The sequence below is a fragment of the Gorilla gorilla genome, chromosome 9 (genome assembly GCF_029281585.2).
Source record: "Gorilla gorilla gorilla isolate KB3781 chromosome 9, NHGRI_mGorGor1-v2.1_pri, whole genome shotgun sequence".
NCBI classification, from domain to species: Eukaryota; Metazoa; Chordata; class Mammalia; order Primates; family Hominidae; genus Gorilla; species Gorilla gorilla.
This window is the reverse complement of record NC_073233.2, coordinates 76,641,535-76,659,106: the sequence shown is the minus strand read 5'-3', so window position 1 is coordinate 76,659,106 and position 17,572 is coordinate 76,641,535. Positions and strand designations below refer to the sequence as shown.

Below are 17,572 nucleotides of genomic sequence, written 5' to 3'. Positions count from 1 at the left end.
AATTTTTCTCCTTATGGCTTGGAACCTCACATATTTTGTGATTTTTTTAAACTGTGAATTATAATCACTGGGGCTTTCCCTGTGGGAGTTCTTTGAGGCTTGTTTTGAGAATGTGCTCTTCAGAGAAGGTTTGTTTGCTTCCACTTGGAGCTTGGTGGCACTTCCAACTTGGATGACTAACAATTTTTGGCTAATTTTTTTTTTTATTAGGCTGCACAGTATGAATTCAGATTTCAACCTGAAGTGAGCCTCCTCCCCTCCCACCAGCCAGGATCACACGCACATTTCCTTGCCATTTGTTTTCAGGGCATTTGTTCCCAGAGTAGATAGAGCCCTCCGCAGTTCTGGTCCATGTGTGGATCCTGCAGCAGACCTTCTACCCTGAGTGTGCCTTCGACTGGGGTTAATATACATAAAGCACCTAGAGCACAGCCCAGCAGATCGCACATGTCCTTGTAAGTGTTTGCCACAGTTAGGGTTGCCATAGTTCCCCCTTTCTCCTCCACGCAGCAGTTAAAACCAGCGCCTTTGGTTGCTGGGATCAGCAGATGCTTCAGAGGTCACTTCAGGCTTCAGTTTTAGCTTGGCCCTCTGAATTTTGCCCTCTGTTGGGTTTCCTCAATTTTTTACCAGCTCAAATAGCCATCTAAAAGGTTTTAAATATTTAATTCAATGTTATTAAGTGTTTTATAGCAAGCAATATGTCAGGATGGCCAATGAATTAAGAATGAGTTTAGAATATATGTCACTGAGCTGGGCATGGTAGCTCACACCTGTAGTCCCAGCACTTTGGGAGGCTGAAGCAGGAGGATTGTTTGAACCGAGGAGTTCGAGACCAGCCTGGGCAACATAGTGAGAACCCGTTTCCAACAACAACAACAAAAAAAAACTGTCATTTTAGGTCTTTTCAACCACCAAGACTAAAATTTCACGATTCAATATGCCTGTGGGAAGTGAATCTGACAGAGGGTATCATGAGTATTTCCTTGAACAGTATCATCACCCTCTCAGCAAGCCACAGGGCAGGATGACCCAAAAAGTGTTGCAGTGTTGCCAGTGTGCCAGCACTGAGGCAGTCTGCGCCTCCAGGACAGCGTCTTTAATGGAATGATGCTCACTGCAACCTAGATCAAGGTGGGATAAATGTGATGTTAGAATTTCTACTAAAAGTTTTACATTTCTGCTTTTGTCATTGAGCTTTAAATCACCTGGAATTGATTTTCGTGATTGGCATTAGGTAGGGATTCAATTTTATTTTTTTCCATACGGACAATTAATTGTCTAGCAGCATGTATGGCAAAACACAGATATAGTCCACGATATTTGCAGTGCAGCCCCGTCAGCTCTCAGGGTTTGATTACACATGTGTCTGATTTGGGGTTCTCAATCCCGCTCCAGACATGAATTCTGCTTCTTATTTGTAATGATTTGTCTGTGGATTTCCTTCAACTTTCTATTTAAACAATGATGTTATCACAGATGTTGGACCGTGGTACCTTCCCCAACTTTGTACTCTTTTCCCTTTTCCTTGCCTTATTATACTGGCTAGAACCTCATAGTGATGAATGGAAGTTCTGGTCTGGGGCACTGTTGAATTCCTCCTAAATTCTAAATATTTCTAAAATTCCCTTGCCTTGCCCTAAATAAGATAGTTGCTGTAGGTGTTTGAGAGATGCCCTTATTAGGTAGAATACATACTCAGATGCTATAACAAAGACTCAAAACTACAACCATTTCAGGACTAATATGGTGGCTAATCAATGTTATTGTCTCAGATTTCTGTCTTAGTTGCCCTGACATCTTCAATGGAGGGCTTGCATTTTGTGGTCTAAGAAGGCTGCACCAGCCCCTACCCTTATGTTCATCTTCCAGACACTGGGGAAGAGAAAACAGGAGGGCAAGTGCACACTCCTTAACCTTTCATGGCAAGACCGGCATTGTCATAATCACTTCCACTGATAGCCCTTTGGCCACAGCCTAGTCATGTGGTCGGGCCAACTAAATAGGAAGCTGGGAAATGCACTCTTGAGGTGAGCCAACCATATGCTCCACTACAATTGCTGCCACTGTAGGATAAGGGGAAGTGGCTGTTGCAGGACTGACTGGCTTCTCTGCTACGTGCCCTTCTCAGGTTAAGGATGCTTCCTTCTATTCCTAGTTTCCTAAGGGATTTGCTATTATTATAATTATTGGAATTATAATAAAGGACTGGTGAATTTTATTGAGTGCCTTTTTATGTATTTGTTGAAATGATCAGATTGTTTTCCTCTTTTAATCTCATAATATATCTATGACAACAAACTTTCCAATGTTAATCTGCCTTTGCATTCCAGGGATTAAGCCCAATTTGATTATTATGTACTGTAAGATTTAGCTCTTTAGGATTTTTGAATCTTTGTTCACAAGTGAGATAGACCTGTAATTTTTCTTTCTCATATATTCTTTCATTTTGGTATCAATATTGTATTGCCTAATAAAATGCGTTAGTTAGGCTCCCCATCCCCACCCCACTGGCTTCTTTTTCTCTAGCCTCTAAAAAAGTTTGGGTAAGGTAGGATTTATTTGTTCATTGAACGTTTGAAAAAACTTGTCTGAAAAACTGTCTGGGTCTGGTGTCTATTGGAGTTGGAGTGGTGAAGGTGATAGGTTACTCATTCACTTTCTTTTGTAGTTTGTTTTCTTTTTTATGTTTTTTCTTGAGTCAATTTTGATATTTTATATTTTTCTTAAAAAGTATTGAATCCTCAAAACTTTCAAATTTATTCATATATTTGTATTCATATATTCTATATTTAAAGATGACCTCTGTATCTATAATTATGTCCTTTGACCTTTTCTAGACTTTCTCTATCAGTTCTAGGAGAGGTTGTCTATTTTGTCAGCCTTCTCAGAGCACCAGCTTTTGCTTTTATTGATTTTCTTGGTTGTGGTTCATGAAGTACATTAATTTCTGCTTTTTACTGCTGTCTTTATTATTTCCTTCTCTTGTTTTGCTAGCTTTTTGTGTTAACTGCTTACCTTATTATTTTCAATCTTTAAATTTTTTTTTTTTTTTTTAGGAAATGCACTTAAAGCTGTAAATTACCCCTATGGACTACTTTACTGCATCCTACAAGAGTTGATATGCAGTATTTTCACTATCATCCGCTTGAAATAGCTTGTCGTTTTTATTGTAATGTTCTCTTTACCTCATGAGTTATTTAGATGTACATTTCATAGTGTCCACATTTGTATTATGTATACATATATGTGTATGTATATGTATATATTTTTAAATGATATTTTAGTTAATTCTTTTCATTTAATTACTCTGTAGTTAGATAATGTAGTCTGTACATCAATTCTTTGAAATTAATGAAGACTTCCTTTAATGAAGACTTAATACAATCAATTTTGAAAATATTCTATATTAATTTGAAAAACATGTATATTCTCTATTTGTTGGGGGCAGTTATCTATCCATTCACTGGCTTATTTTGTTGTTTAAATCTGCTAATTGCTTATTCAATTTTGTGTGATTTTTATGTTTTTGCTAAAAATGTGTTTAGATCCCTCACTTAAGATTATGAATTCGTCTCCTTTTTCCTTATAATTCTATTTTGCTTTATATATTTCAAATCTATAGCATGAAGGTCATACAAATTCATGATTGCTACATCTTTTTGGTGAATTATTCCATCAGTTGTTAATGACTATGCCTCTGTATCTTGGCGCATTTTGCCTTCAGTTGTTTTTCTGTCCGACGGTAATGTTGCTGCACCATGTTTTCTTTCTCTAGTGCAGTATTAGTGAGTTATGCTTTATAACATTCCTTTAGTTTTGCACTTTCTGTGTGGCAGTTTTGTTTTAGGTGTGTCTTCTGTAGGTTAAATATAGCCGAATTTTTCAAAAAGCAAATCTAATAACCCATGTTCAATAGCTTTCTTTAATCTATTTGCATTCTTTGTCTGATTATTGACACATAGGGACTTATTTGTAACAACTTTTTTTTTTTTTTAAGTTTTAAGTTTTATTTAGGTTCCTTTTTCCCATTCAGATGGCAGCATTCCATACATTCTGCTCTGTGCCTTGTCTTTTAAGATAGTGGCAAAATATGCATAACATAAAATTTACTGTTTTAAACTTTTAAAATATACAGTTCAGTGGCATGAAATATATTCACAGTGTTGCGCAAACACCATCACTGAATTCTTCCAGAACTTTTTCATCATCCCAAACAGAAATTCTATACCCATCAAACTCTCCATCATCCCCTTTCCCCAATCTCTGGTAACCCCTATTTTACTTTCTTTCTTTTGACTATTCTAAGTCCTTCACATAAATGGACTCATACAATATCTGTCCCTTTGTATCTGGCTTAGTTCACTTAGCATAGTGTTTCTAAAGTGCCATCCATGTTGTAGCATGTGTCAGAATGTCCTCTCTTCTTATGACTGCATAATATTCCATTGTATGGATGAATCATGTTTTGTTTACCCTAATGCTGCAATGGACACTGTTGTAGCAGGTATCTGGTTGAGTCCCTGCTTTCACTCCTTTTGCGTACATACCCAGAAGTGGAATTGCTGGATCATATAGTAACTTTCTGAGGAACTGCCGTATCTTTCCATAGTGGCCATACCATTTTATACCCCCACTAGGAATATACAATACCATCTTATTTTGCATTTTCTGATTACTGCTTTTTCGCTTGCTTATTTTTGCCTGATTTATGTTTTGGAAAATTAGTGCTAATGGCAAAGTGGAGGAAGTTGAAAGGGAGGTTAATTAGGAGGCCACTGCAGCAGCACAGACCTGAACCCGGGCAGGGGTGGTAACAATGAAGGAAAAAACACAGATTCCAGAGACATTTCTAACATATGCATTGTATCATTTTTTCACTCATTTATACATTCATTCCGTAAATATTTTTGAATGCCCATGATCTCAGGAACAGGGAAGACAGAGTGAGCAAGAGAGTTACGGTCCCTGCCCTCCCAGCACTCACAGTCTACAGTGACTATTCCCGTATGAATCATCACGTAATTAAAGGTCGGAGTGGAACCATGGAAAATGTGGCAAAGGAGCAGTAATGGGCTGAGGGGGTGGGACGTGTTGAGCAAGCATGCCAGTCAGGGAAGGCTTCCCTGAGGAGGTGTGTTTGGATTAGGGGGAGTTCATTGGGTGGAAGTAGATTGAAAGTGGATGCTAAGAGTGTTGTAGGCAGAGGAAACAGCAGGTGCAAAGGCCCTGTGGCAAGAGAGGGAGGGTGGATGGTTCTAGGAACAGAAAGAAGACCAACACCACTACTATAGTATTGTTTATATTTCCAAGATATACAAAACATCTACATGCTCAGTATAAAGTGAATTATTAAATAAATCAAGGTGCTGCTATAGTATGGGGTATGTACAGCAATTAAAATGGTATGTAAATCTATTTACATGGGAAACATTCATAACATACTGATGAGTAATAAAAGAAAGATGTTATCTTTATTACTTCTATTCATAAGTAATAAAAGCACACTGAAACAGTTTGTAGAATATGATCTTATTTTTGTTTACATATAATCTGTAACCAAACAACATATACTTATTTCAGTATGTATAGTTTTACAGAAAAAGTCTGAAATATATTCATCAAATGATCATCTCTAGGGAATGAGATTCAGATTGGATGTAATTTGTTTCTTTTTACTTATTTGTATTTTTTAAAATTCCACAATAAATATGATTTACATTTATCAAAAATGAAATTAATAAAAGACATTTCTGAGCCAGAATCAGTAGATTTGGCAACCCTTGGATGTGGGGAAACAGAGCAAGGTAATTGTCAGAACCAACGCAGGGGCTGTGTTACTGGGCAGATGGTAACACCATGGATGGAGAGCAAGCACAGGAGGAGAGAGTGGCTGGAGGAGCACGAGGGGTGCAGATGAAGACCGTGGGTGGAGGGGTGGACACGCTGAATTGAAGATAGAGATTTCTGACTGGAAGCTGGGATGTGGTTCTGGAACACAGTAGGGTCTAAAGCTCTCAATAACAGTGAAGAGAGCCCTGGGTTTTCCAGGAGCTGGTTGATTGCCTTTGAGAGTCTGTAGGCAGGAGGAGGAAATCTGAACGCAAAGGTTAAAGAATGAATGGGAGATGAGGAATGATAAGAGCACATGTGGACAGCCCACCCTTTCATTATGTTTGGGAAATAAAACAATAAGGATTTTAGGGTCTGGAGTGTGGGAGAGAGAGCAGGTTTGGTGAAAACAGATTTTAAAATCTTCAAAAGATTAAAAGGGCAAAAGTTAATAAAATCAGTCAGCAAAAGAGTGTACAGTGAAAAAAAGAAGTGTGCCTAGCCTGGACCTTGGTGAGTAAACATACTTTTACTGGGTATGCAATTCTAGGTTGTCAGGTTTTTTCTGCCAATGCTTTGAAAACAGTCTGCTGTTTCCCATTATTTCTAACAAGCAGTCAGATGCAAGTCTAGGTAATGTATCTTTCTTCTCTGGTGCATTTGAGATTTTCTTTTTGTCTTTGGTTTTTCTTTTTGTTTGTCTTTCTTAGAGTTCATTAGGTTTCCTAAATCTGAGCATCCACAGTTATCATCAGTTCCGGAAAACTCACGGATATCCTCACTCCAAAGATGCCTCTCCCTCATTTTCTCTCCTCTCTCCTTCCGTAATGCTCACCAGACAGACACATTAGCCTCTCTAACTCTTGACTGTTTCTCTTAACCTCTCTTGTATATTTGCAATCTGTCTTCTGTGCTGCATCTAGACTAATTTCTTTATCTTTTATTCTGTCTTACTCTCAGTTTATTATTTTTATCCAAATCACATACACATATAATTTAGAGAGCCACATAATTGTACCAGGCTCATGACAAAACATAGTAGTACCCTGACAATTGTTCCTTATTTTCTGCCCCCCAGGAACTTTCAACTCTTTTAACTGAATCTTCTAATATTTGCTTCCATAAGTCTAAATAACAGGTCTGAATTACTCCTCGGCTTTTCAGTTTGGTGTGATCTATTGTTTTTGTACTGTGGGAAATGTGGATTTAGCTTTATTTCCTCTCCCACTCACACACCAACCCCTACCAACACACACATTTCCCACACCCAGACATGAGATAGACTTGGTTAGATTAGCATTGAGTCTTTACATTTTTATGACGATGAAAACTCTGGTCCCTGCTGAGCCTTCATGAATTATCCTTTCCTGAACTTCTTTACCTTTCCCTTTCTGTTCATACCCAGTACTTAGTCTTCTATGCACACAACACTAACATAATACTAACCTCTCCTCTGGTTGTGTAACAGTCTTCTCAACATGCCCAGAAGTGGGGGCACTGTCAGTCCTGTCGTGAAGGCTTTTCCTGAGCTGCCTGGCCTGGCCTGCCATGGAGGGGCTGGTTTCCAGGCCTGCGTGCAGCTCCCGTCTTGGACTCTCCTCTACTATCATGCTAAGGGGTTCACCAGCTTCTTTGTCATGTTTGGGCTCCTGACTCCTGGAGCCCGCATCTTCCTTGTGGGATTCACGGCCTCATTTTGGTGCAGTGCCTTCTCCAGTAGCTTCCATGAGTAAGAGTACATGGGATGTAATTTCTTCAGACCTTACGTGTCTAAAAATGTCTTAGTCTATCCTCATGCTTAGATGATAATTTAGATTGGGAGTATAACTTCAGGTTGGAAATGGTTTTTCTTTGGACTTTTGAAGGCCTTACTGCATTTCTTCTAACTTCCAATGTTGCTAGTGGAATTTTAACATCATTGTTTTTCTTGATCCTCTGTATGAAAACTGTTTTATACTTTCTAGAACCATAGAGGATCATCTCTTATTCCCAGTGCTGCAGAATGTGCTCATGCTGTCTTGGTTCCAGTCTCTTTCCTAGCTACTGTGCAGAGCCCAAGGCAGGTCCTTTCCCTTCAGAAACTCATGGCCTTTAGTTCTGGGAAATGTTCTGGAATTATTGTAACCCCTTCATTCTTAATATTCAGTATTTCTGAAATTCTTACTACATAAATGTTGGATTTTCTAGTCTGGCCCACTGTTGCTTTCTCCTCTGATTAGTTCTAGTTTTCATACCTTCTAGGTCTTTCATCACTGTGATTACTTTTTTGCTTCCTAAAATATCTTTTTTCATATCCTGAGATTTTTTAATAAGAATTATTTTCCTGTTTCATCGATCAATAACTTTTCTTAGTCTCTCTAAGGCTGTTGATACCACTTTCCTCCTAGTTTTCTTTTCCATGCATGGTCCGTTTCTCTGGGCCTCTGTCTTTCGTACTCTGGAAGATTTCCTAACATGTCTGTGGATCCCTGGGCGTCACTCTGCTCATACTTAAGAATGAGGTGTGGGCTGACTGGGGGCTGTAGGTGAGGCGTGGGCTGACTGGGGGCTGCAGGTGAGGGGTGGGCTGACCGGGGGGCTGTAGCTGAGGAGTGGGCTGTCTGGGGGCTGTAGCTGAGGTGTGGGCTGACTGGGCCTGCAGGTGCACTGCTGAGGGCTTGGTCACTGTAGCTTCACCACAGGGTGGTCACTTAGCTATTTTATTGGGAAAGCTCAATGTCAAATTCTAGATATTTTCTCCTGGGCTGGTCAGAGTCCTCAGAGGAGGCTTTTCTAGTCTCCTGCTAGAATGCTAGAAGCTGAGTAGAAGAAACCTAGGGGTCTCAACAATCACTTTTCTTGGATTTGTTCATTATCATATCCCACGCCCAATGGTTTTGCTCCGAGAGAGTCACTTTTAGTCTCTGCCACGGTGGCAGGGGGGTCCCAGCTGCTTAGGAAGGAGGAGTCATCTGGGGACTCGTGCCTTCCTGCAGAGAATCCCCCTGGTTCTCTTCTTATCTCGCCTGGCTTTGCTCTCCCTTGGAGGAACCTGGTGCTGCCCATTCCAGAGCCTTCCGAAGCTCCTTCCCAGCTCTTTCCTGCTGACTTCAGGTTCAGCATTCTTGAGTCTGCCACGCCAGTTCTCTCGCCCCTCTGCTATCTGGTGTCCAAATCTTCTGTCACTGTCCCCTTTCCCTTCTTTCCATCTGCGTGGCTTGCAGGCTCAGGAGAGACCTCTATAGTTCCCCTTTCTCCCTGCAGGGGATGTGTCTCTCCTCTCCCCTGTTGTGGAGTGGAGTTGTCTCTAATAATTCACTCCTTGGGGAGCTCGCCTTTCAGGGATCCACACTTTATGAGGGGTCTCTGGTCTGATGCCCAGACTTTGTCTCCTGTCTGCTGCACATTGGAACCCAAGCTCCGGGTCCCTAGGGACTGGCAGATGCCCCAGGGCAGCACTTAGCTGCTGCAGAACTCGCCTCTCTGGGTTCACAATTTCTTGTCTTTTTGGCCTCTAATGATCCTCTTTACTTTCCTGTTGACTTGACATTAAAATATTATTTTAAAATATGAAAATAATAATTATGAAAAGAATTGTGTTTGGGAATTCTGCCCCAGAGAGGCTTCTGCAGACCTCTGGTCTCCTGCACGGCCCTCGCCGTGTTCCTGCAGCACTATGGGAAGCTTCACACGCCCAGGGTTTCCCTCAGCAGCGCTTTGGGACTGGGAGGCTGAGCACCACGATTCCCACTCTACAGCTTGCAAAGCTGACTGGCACATGGGGAGAAGGCGGCAGAGCCGATGTGGAAAACAAGTTGGAAGCTCTTTTCGATGAACCATGCTCACAGAAGACAGCGACAGGGGTCTTCTCTGGTCACAGGTGGAAGCCATGGGGTGGCTCTCTGGGGCGCGGGTCATAGGTGGCACAGTAGGAGTCCTTGCCTTGATGCTACATTTTCACATGAGTTAAGGAGAGCGTCGCCCTTGCCCATCCCGGTAAGGGTAAAGCACGTGCCTGTAAACACCTCTGCCTTATAATGCAGGAGCAGGCGTCTTACAAGACCTTGGGAGGGGGACTGGCTGCCAGCACTGGCGGCTCTCCCAGGAAGCCCTCAGAGACAATCCACAGCACTGCCACCCACCTGTGTGGCCCCAGGAGTCACAGGGCATGGTGGTGTGCACTCCAAGGGCTTCACTAGACTCAGGATTCTCGAACAACCCTCGCATTACAACCAAGAGGTGTGACTGCAGCCGCCTCATCCATTCCTTTCCTCTGCCATTCACTTCCCCCTCACAGAATGAAAACGAGTTAAGGCCTAGGCCAGGTTCCACCTCTGGGTCCCATTAGTTTTCACTCAAAGTCAAGGTCTGGTGAAGAAGTGAACACACCTTCAGTCATGTTGGATGGACTGGGATGGTTGATGGGGACAGCTCTTCATTACTTGATGTTTCTGCCCACCAAACTTATTGCACTCCTTGGAAAATGGCGGAGGGCAATTAGGGGCCAGGGAGGATTGATTGATGCAATGGATTTGACAGGAAATTGTTTTGCTTTGCAAAATCCTATATTATGAAATGAATGGTTTTAACTAGTTTTACTCCCTTCTGTGTTAGTCACTGGTGAGCATTATCCTAGTTGATCTAGTTCTCATATAAAAGGAGTCTGAGCCGTCTATGAAAGTATTCAGTGTTCTGACTGCAGCACACTGCCCGCTCTTTCCTTACACGTGTGTGCTCTTCTTTTCACTACTCACTGTGCCGTCTGTGCCTGCCACTCACTCTGTCCTTTCCTTCACAGGTACTGTGACTGCTTTGCCAGTGGGGACTTTTGCAACAACTGCAATTGTAATAATTGTTGCAACAACTTGCATCATGATATTGAACGGTTTAAAGCCATTAAGGTAATAAATGTCCATTAAATGTATGCATTTTAAAAGCATTTCAAACTGTTTGAGATGTTCATAAAATCACCTTCAGAGATTCCTCATTGGAAAAAACCCACAGTTTTGAAGAATTTACATTGAATACAACTTGATTCCTGCCGGTGGGGGTATTGAACCACGACAAGCGGCTGTTGTAAAAGTGGTAGGCAAAGAAAGGCCTTTTCCCTTTTATTATGTGGGAAGGCTTCAGAGATGCAGCAGTCTAGGAAGGTTCTGATTCAAGAACATGCGAATGTCCACTTTATCTTGGAGTTTAGACATTTGGGGTCATCTTACATAGCAGATAAGCATGAGCTGGAGCAGTGTAGCCGCAAAGGTGTAGACAGTCCACTGCGTGAGAAGGCTGGGGGAAAGTGCTCAGGCAGCCTACATTTTCAATTGTAAAATTTAACAATTTAAATTTCACCCCTCAGCTTCCAGAAAAAGAGAAGAATCTAGGTTTTCCCAGAGACGCAAAAGGTTACTTTGATGGCCCCGATGGCCACTCTGCTGAAGGCTAAACACAGGAGCTTGCAGCTTTTATCCCTTTCTTTAGGCACAAAAGATAATCAGGGATAAGGGAGGGACAGTTAGGCTCAAGGCTGTCAACCCACTCCAGGGAGACACTTCCAGTGCCCACTCATTCACGAAGGGAAATTGAGAGCCATTGACTGTAGACCTGAGATTGTCCTGTGCAAATAGAACACAATTATAAGGGTGTGGCTGCTCTCTGCATTGTTTTCTAAAATAATTTAATTCTCCTCTTGAATTATGGATAAATGACTTGAAATATCTTACCAATTTTGATATAGCCAGATCCATAGGACAGAAGAAAATTGTCACGCATGTAAACTTTAGTACATTTTATTTAGGGATAAAGAATACTATCTACAGTTAAAACTGTAAAAACAAAAAGGGTTGGAATTTTCATACATTGCTGATAGGCATATAAAGGAGCACAACCACTTCGGGAAACTGTTTGACAATAGCTACCAAAACTAAACCTTTGTGTATGCTATGATCCAGCCATTTCCTTCCTACAAATATAGCCAATAGAAACAAGCGCCAATGTCCACCGGGAGACTTGTACAGGAATGTTCACAGCAGCTTCATTCAGAGTAGCCAGGCACTGGAAACAGCCCAAATGTCCATCCGTGGTAGAATGGATGAATTGACGCATTGATGAACAGCAGGAGCTACAGCTAAGAGCAGCAGTGCGGACGGACCTCCTAGTTGTTATCTGAGGGAGGCAGCCGACATGGGAGTACAAGCTGTGGGATTCCACTTACCTGAGGCACCAGCATAGGCAAACCTAAAGCCCTCTATGTCTGAAGAGCATTCCCCGCGGGGGTGCACCGCTGAGGAGGAGTCACAAGGCAACCTGTGGGGCCGCCTGTCCTCTAACTTGACCTTGGTAGCAGGTACACAGGTGTGCACAGGTACACAGGTGTGCACACATGCACAAGATCATCATGCCACAGCTGCAGATGTGTGCCTCCACTGCCTGTCACACTTCAGTGATCCGTGAAAATGCCTAAAGCCGCGCACCGCAGGCGGGGGCTGTCCAGCAGCACATTCTGCAGCGATGGCCCTGTGCTAGGGGCCATGCTGCTGGACAGCACCGATTCCAAATGTCAACCCCAGGAGGCGGAACGGAGGCCACGGACTTCCACTGTGACCTCTGTATTTGAATTTTTACAAAGAGCATTGAATTGTTTTGTATGTAAAAATATGTATGTATTTGTGTGTATAGATAGATTAAAAAGGGACAACAAATAGACCTGGATAACATATCGTGTGTATTGCTTGAGAAAGCCATGGCCCAGCGGTTGAGACCTGCTTTGAAGTCAGCACAGGGACTTTGAATCAGGATCTCGCCACTTACCAGCAGTTATTTAACCTCTCGGTGCCTGGGTTTCTCCGGGTATAAAACAATCATGCGTTAGTTGCTGAGGATTAAATGAGAGGGCATGTATATATAAATCCCATGGAAAGAAGCCTGGCACATGGTGTGTTGAGTTGTGATCAGGCAGTGCGAGCTGCTAGTATGGTCCATGGTCTCAACCATCTTAGGAAAGAGGGCCCCAGAAATGCTGGATGGAAATGTGTCCACACGGAAATAATGATTTTCTTTGCATCTTTACCATCTATTTTTTTTTACAGTAAATATGTAAGACTTGGAAACTCAGAAAACAAAACATGAAGAAACCTTAGCTACAATATATCTTTTTGTGTATGGAAACAAATTGAAATCAAACAAGAAGGGGCTGCACCTTCTGAACCATGTCAAGAGACTCTGTTTATTGTGGCATCTTTTACAACAATCAGATTCAAATGAGATGCCCTTCATTGAGCTGAGTTTTAAATGATAAAATCCATCCTGATGGAGCTTCCCATTCTACCCTAGGCATGTCTTGGTAGAAATCCAGAAGCTTTCCAGCCAAAAATTGGGAAGGGCCAATTGGGCAATGTCAAGCCCCAGCACAACAAAGGGTGCAACTGCAGGAGGTCAGGCTGCCTGAAGAATTACTGCGAGTGCTATGAGGTTAGTGCCCAGCTCCCTAACTCACTAACAAAAAACACAGGTAAATATGTTGAGTAACTTTTGTGGTTAAAAAAACTTTGCTGTAATTTAAAAAGATAAATGTAATTATTTTTTTCTTCCAGAGTTTCTAGAAGGACACTTACATTAATCTGAATTAATTTCCCAAATACAGCTGAGCTTTGTGAACCAGGTCAATTTGCTGAGGGCTCCTTTTGGAGCATGTTGCTTCCCCTGAGCCCAGCCCTGAGTACCCAGTGAGGGTGCCCTCTGCGTGGCTTTGTCCCTCCGCGGCCACTGATCCACGCTGGTCCTCCAACAGGGTAGAAGCTCCCGGAGGGCAGCCGTGCCTCTTCCTCCCTGAGTAAAGCCCAGGTGCTCTAGGTGGGGCCGTGGGGGACAGTTTGGCCTCAAAGTCTCAGTCTGTTCCAAGTCCCTGTGGCGCTTGTCCCCAGACATCCATTCACCTGGTGCTTTGACCAAGGGTAGCTCCTCCCTGGCTCACAGCCCCATCAGAGACCAGAATGGACAGCCAGCCTAAGCCAATGGAGAGAGGCTAACAAAGCAAGCTGCAGATCACGGCCTGGACAAAAGCTTTTTCTTTTCCCAAAGATTAATGAGGACCCACTTTCCCCTTCAGTGCTGTCGCTGTTTCACCTCTCTTTGCTATTTCTCTTTTCCTTTGTGTTGAGGGAAAGGAGGAAAGAGAAAGTGAGGGAACCCTTAGGCCCTATCAGGGGAACAGCCGAGCAAACCTTCCTTACAAACCTCTGTTTTGGTTTGCTTGAGGTCTTTTGGGGGTTCCTGTGAATTATACTTTTCAAAGGCTGTCTGTCACAGAGGGTTGGGCTTGAGAAATGCACTGAAAGACCTGGGAAGGTGGACCCCACACTCCCCAGCTCGGATGTGGAAAACACAGTCAAAACACGACAGAGATGCACAGTTGAAACAGGACTGACATCACCCCCGAGGAACCACTTCCAATCGCACCCATAGCAGCTCCTCTGTCCTGCAAAACACCTTCACTGGCTGCCATGGAACTGTGGCTCAGCCCACTTCCCCAAGGCAGAGCCTATGCTGGGCACAGCCCACAGAATGTGCAGGCTCAGAGGAAAGGGATAGCACTGCTCTTTAGTCTCTGGCATTCGTGTAGACTAGAAACTCTGAAAACCCTCCTGCTTCAAAACACCCAGAGGTGCAGATGAAACAGAACGCATCCCCCTGAAGATGCATCTCTCAGCTGGAAAGAACAGAGGGAAATCCCCGGGGGGCTGAAGGAAAGAGAAAGCCAAAAACCATAGTGATTGGCAGTGCCAGCTCTCGGTCAGCCCCTGGGGCCCACATGAGCAAGAATTTGGCATGAGGGGGCAAGAGGGGGCTTGCTGGGTACAGATGGGACATGCCGGCCCCCTGAGCATCACATTGCCAGGAAAAGCTTGAAACAAAATCCACCCACAAGGCAGCAGGAGAGGTCTCCCCTGACAGCTTCCAGCCACAGGCCTGCTCTCAGGCAGGTTTCGAATTCTACTCTCTTGTACATTCTCTGCACCCATAGAACCAGCATAATAGCCTCACATGCTGAAAGAGAACCATAAGCTAGAGTTTTATAATCAGCTAAGGCAGGCTTTCTTCAAAACAAGTCAAAGAAGCAGCCTGCTGGCTCTCAGGTAGAGAAGGGAGAGCAACACCCTCTCTCTGCTTGGGACTCACACCCATACACTCGGCCTCCACTCTGTCAGCAGCAGGACTACGGCATCTCCACAACAGCAGCACGTGATGAAAACTGCAGGTCACACACACACACACACACTCTCAAACGCACACATTCAAACACACACAGTCACATTCACTCACACATAAACACACACTCACATACCCAAACCCCACATGCACTCATGCACACACACGCACATTCGACACACACACACACCCCACACACTCATATACACGCTCAACACACACACTCTTACACATTCACACTCAACACACACACCCCACACACACTCATACACACACTCACGTTCAACACACGCTCTCACCCACACATTCACACTCAACACACACAGACACCCACACACTCTCTGTCATGGGCAAATATACATGAAGAATTATTTAAGGTCCAAATAGAATTTGTCAGTTTTTGATGACTTGTGAGACAACCTAATTTTATTGAAGCATTTTATATTACCAGGCCCAAATTATGTGTTCTTCTATTTGCAAATGCATTGGTTGCAAAAATTATGAAGAAAGCCCAGAACGAAAGACACTAATGAGCATGCCAAACTACATGCAGACTGGAGGTTTGGAAGGCAGCCGTTACCTGCCACCAACGAAATTTTCAGGACTTCCAAGATTCAGTCACGATAGGTAGGTACTTTGAACTAACCTCTGCTAATAGAGGGAACAGAGGTTAATTTGAGAGGAGAATTAAGGACAATTTATACACTGGAAAGAATGTGTGAGCCTGCAGGGGCGGGCGTGTGTTTGGGGGCAGAGGGAAGCCGTTCCTCCCTCCATGGGCTAATCCTGGGTGGCCACTGTGTTTCCTTAGAGGCCCTGCTGCAGAAACCTGTTTTGTCCTCTTTGTCTTCTCATCCTCACTGTCTGAGTTACTCCCGTTTTGTACCAGACAAAAGAGCCCTGCTGCCAGGATCACCAGCAGGGCTAGCAGAGTTCTGACACTGCCTTTGCGTTAATATAGAGCCACAACGACCCGGTGCAGCAAAGACAGCGCGTACCTCCCTATCCTTTATCGTGGGAAGTGGCAGCAAAGAGCTGTACTTGGTCCAGATTGTTTTCCTTACTAAGCAATTGTGGATCCGGATTAGTTGGATAATTTTGCATTTATCAGTTTTGAAGCCACATTGTAATCCTAGTAGTTCTCAAAGTTGAGTCATAATTTTACTATCTATTAGATTCCATTCATTTGTTTAAAAAAAACTTCTTTGAGTTCAATGTAATGGTCATATCATGATAAACTACCAGATGTCATTAATTAATATTTTGCAAAGCCAAATTCATGCTTATTTGGTTAGAGAGATATCAGAAATACTCATGATTGTGACCTACAGGGGTCTTTTTTTTGAGGCCAGGGTTTTCACTCAGTTGCTCAGGCTGGAGTGCAGTGGTGCGATCACAGCTCATGCAGCCTCAGCCTCCCCAGGTTCAGGTGATCCTCCCACCTCAGCCTCCTGAGTAGCTGGGACTACAGGCACGCACCACCACATACGGCTGATTTTTCTACTTTTTGTAGAGATGGGGTCTCGCCATATTGGTCTCGAACTCCTGAACTGTGATTCATCCACCTCTGCGTCCCAAACTGCTGAGATTACAGGCGTAAGCCACCGCACCCAGCTGACCCACAGAGGTCTTTATCAGTAAAAATTTACCAAAACCTGGCTGCGTTGTCTGTGAAGTGATGTGTGAAAATGTCATCGCCTGCAGCAGGATGTGTGTTCTGTGGAGTCCGGCGGGGGCCTGTACATTGGAGCCTGGTCTTGCAGTGTTAGCAGTCCTTCTTTTCCCAAGGGCAGCCCTGTCTTTTCTTCTTCAACCAACGTCGTCATGTATTGTCTTTATAGAGAGACTTTAATCCAACATTTTGCTTTATTTTTATAATCCAACACTTTTTAATGTTTTATAAAGTTTTCCTGAAAATTTTTCGACTTAGCGTCACCTGGGTTGCTATCTAGCTAAGCCACAGTTGCCCCCTGAGCTCAGTGGGGAGAATAGCTGGCGCTATGTGATGCGGTTCAGCTTGTCTTCCAGAACCTCTTTCACAGCTCCAAGCGGCATTGATGGGGAAGGCTGTCCTGACAGCAGGACCCCAAGGTTTGACAGGTGAGTCCTCAGAACCTTGGCCTTCTCTGGCTGCACGTGGGCCTGCGGGGAGGACAGGCAGACACCCAGCGTGGACAGCACTCAGAGCAAAGCTGCTCGGCTTGTCCCCGTGCCCTGCCTCAGCCAAGAGTCCTGCCTCTGCAATTTCCTGCCTGGCCCACGTGCTTGACACTGTAGCCCGGGATCCTCTGGGTTCGTCAGTGAATCTAATTTTGAGGAAATTTCAAACCCGCCATGAGAGGCATGTCAAAAACGGACAGATTTACTTGTCCTATGTGTTATTCTTCTAAAACCAGTTAATCCTTTCTTTCTTTTCTTTTCTTTCTTTTTTTTTTTTTTTTTTAAAGACAGGGTCTCCGCCAGGTGTGGTGGCTCACGCCTGTAATCCTAACACTTTGAGAGGCCGAGGAGGGCAGATCATGAGGTCAGGAGATCGAGACTATCCTGGCCAACATGG

The 17,572-nt window shown here is 43.5% G+C and overlaps 1 protein-coding gene across 3 annotated transcripts in view; it reads left to right on the top strand.

Annotated features, from left to right (window-relative positions):
* The window catches only part of TESMIN (testis expressed metallothionein like protein), a 63,088-nt gene that overhangs the window by 25,425 nt on the left and 20,091 nt on the right, over positions 1 to 17,572 (top strand). For all 3 annotated transcript variants that reach the window (XM_055354690.2, XM_019037297.4, XM_004051680.3), the window contains exons 7-9: positions 10,610 to 10,712; positions 13,141 to 13,278; positions 15,467 to 15,642. In XM_055354690.2, the coding sequence (XP_055210665.1) occupies positions 10,610 to 10,712; positions 13,141 to 13,278; positions 15,467 to 15,642 (417 nt within the window). The remainder of the gene's footprint in view (positions 1 to 10,609; positions 10,713 to 13,140; positions 13,279 to 15,466; positions 15,643 to 17,572) is intronic.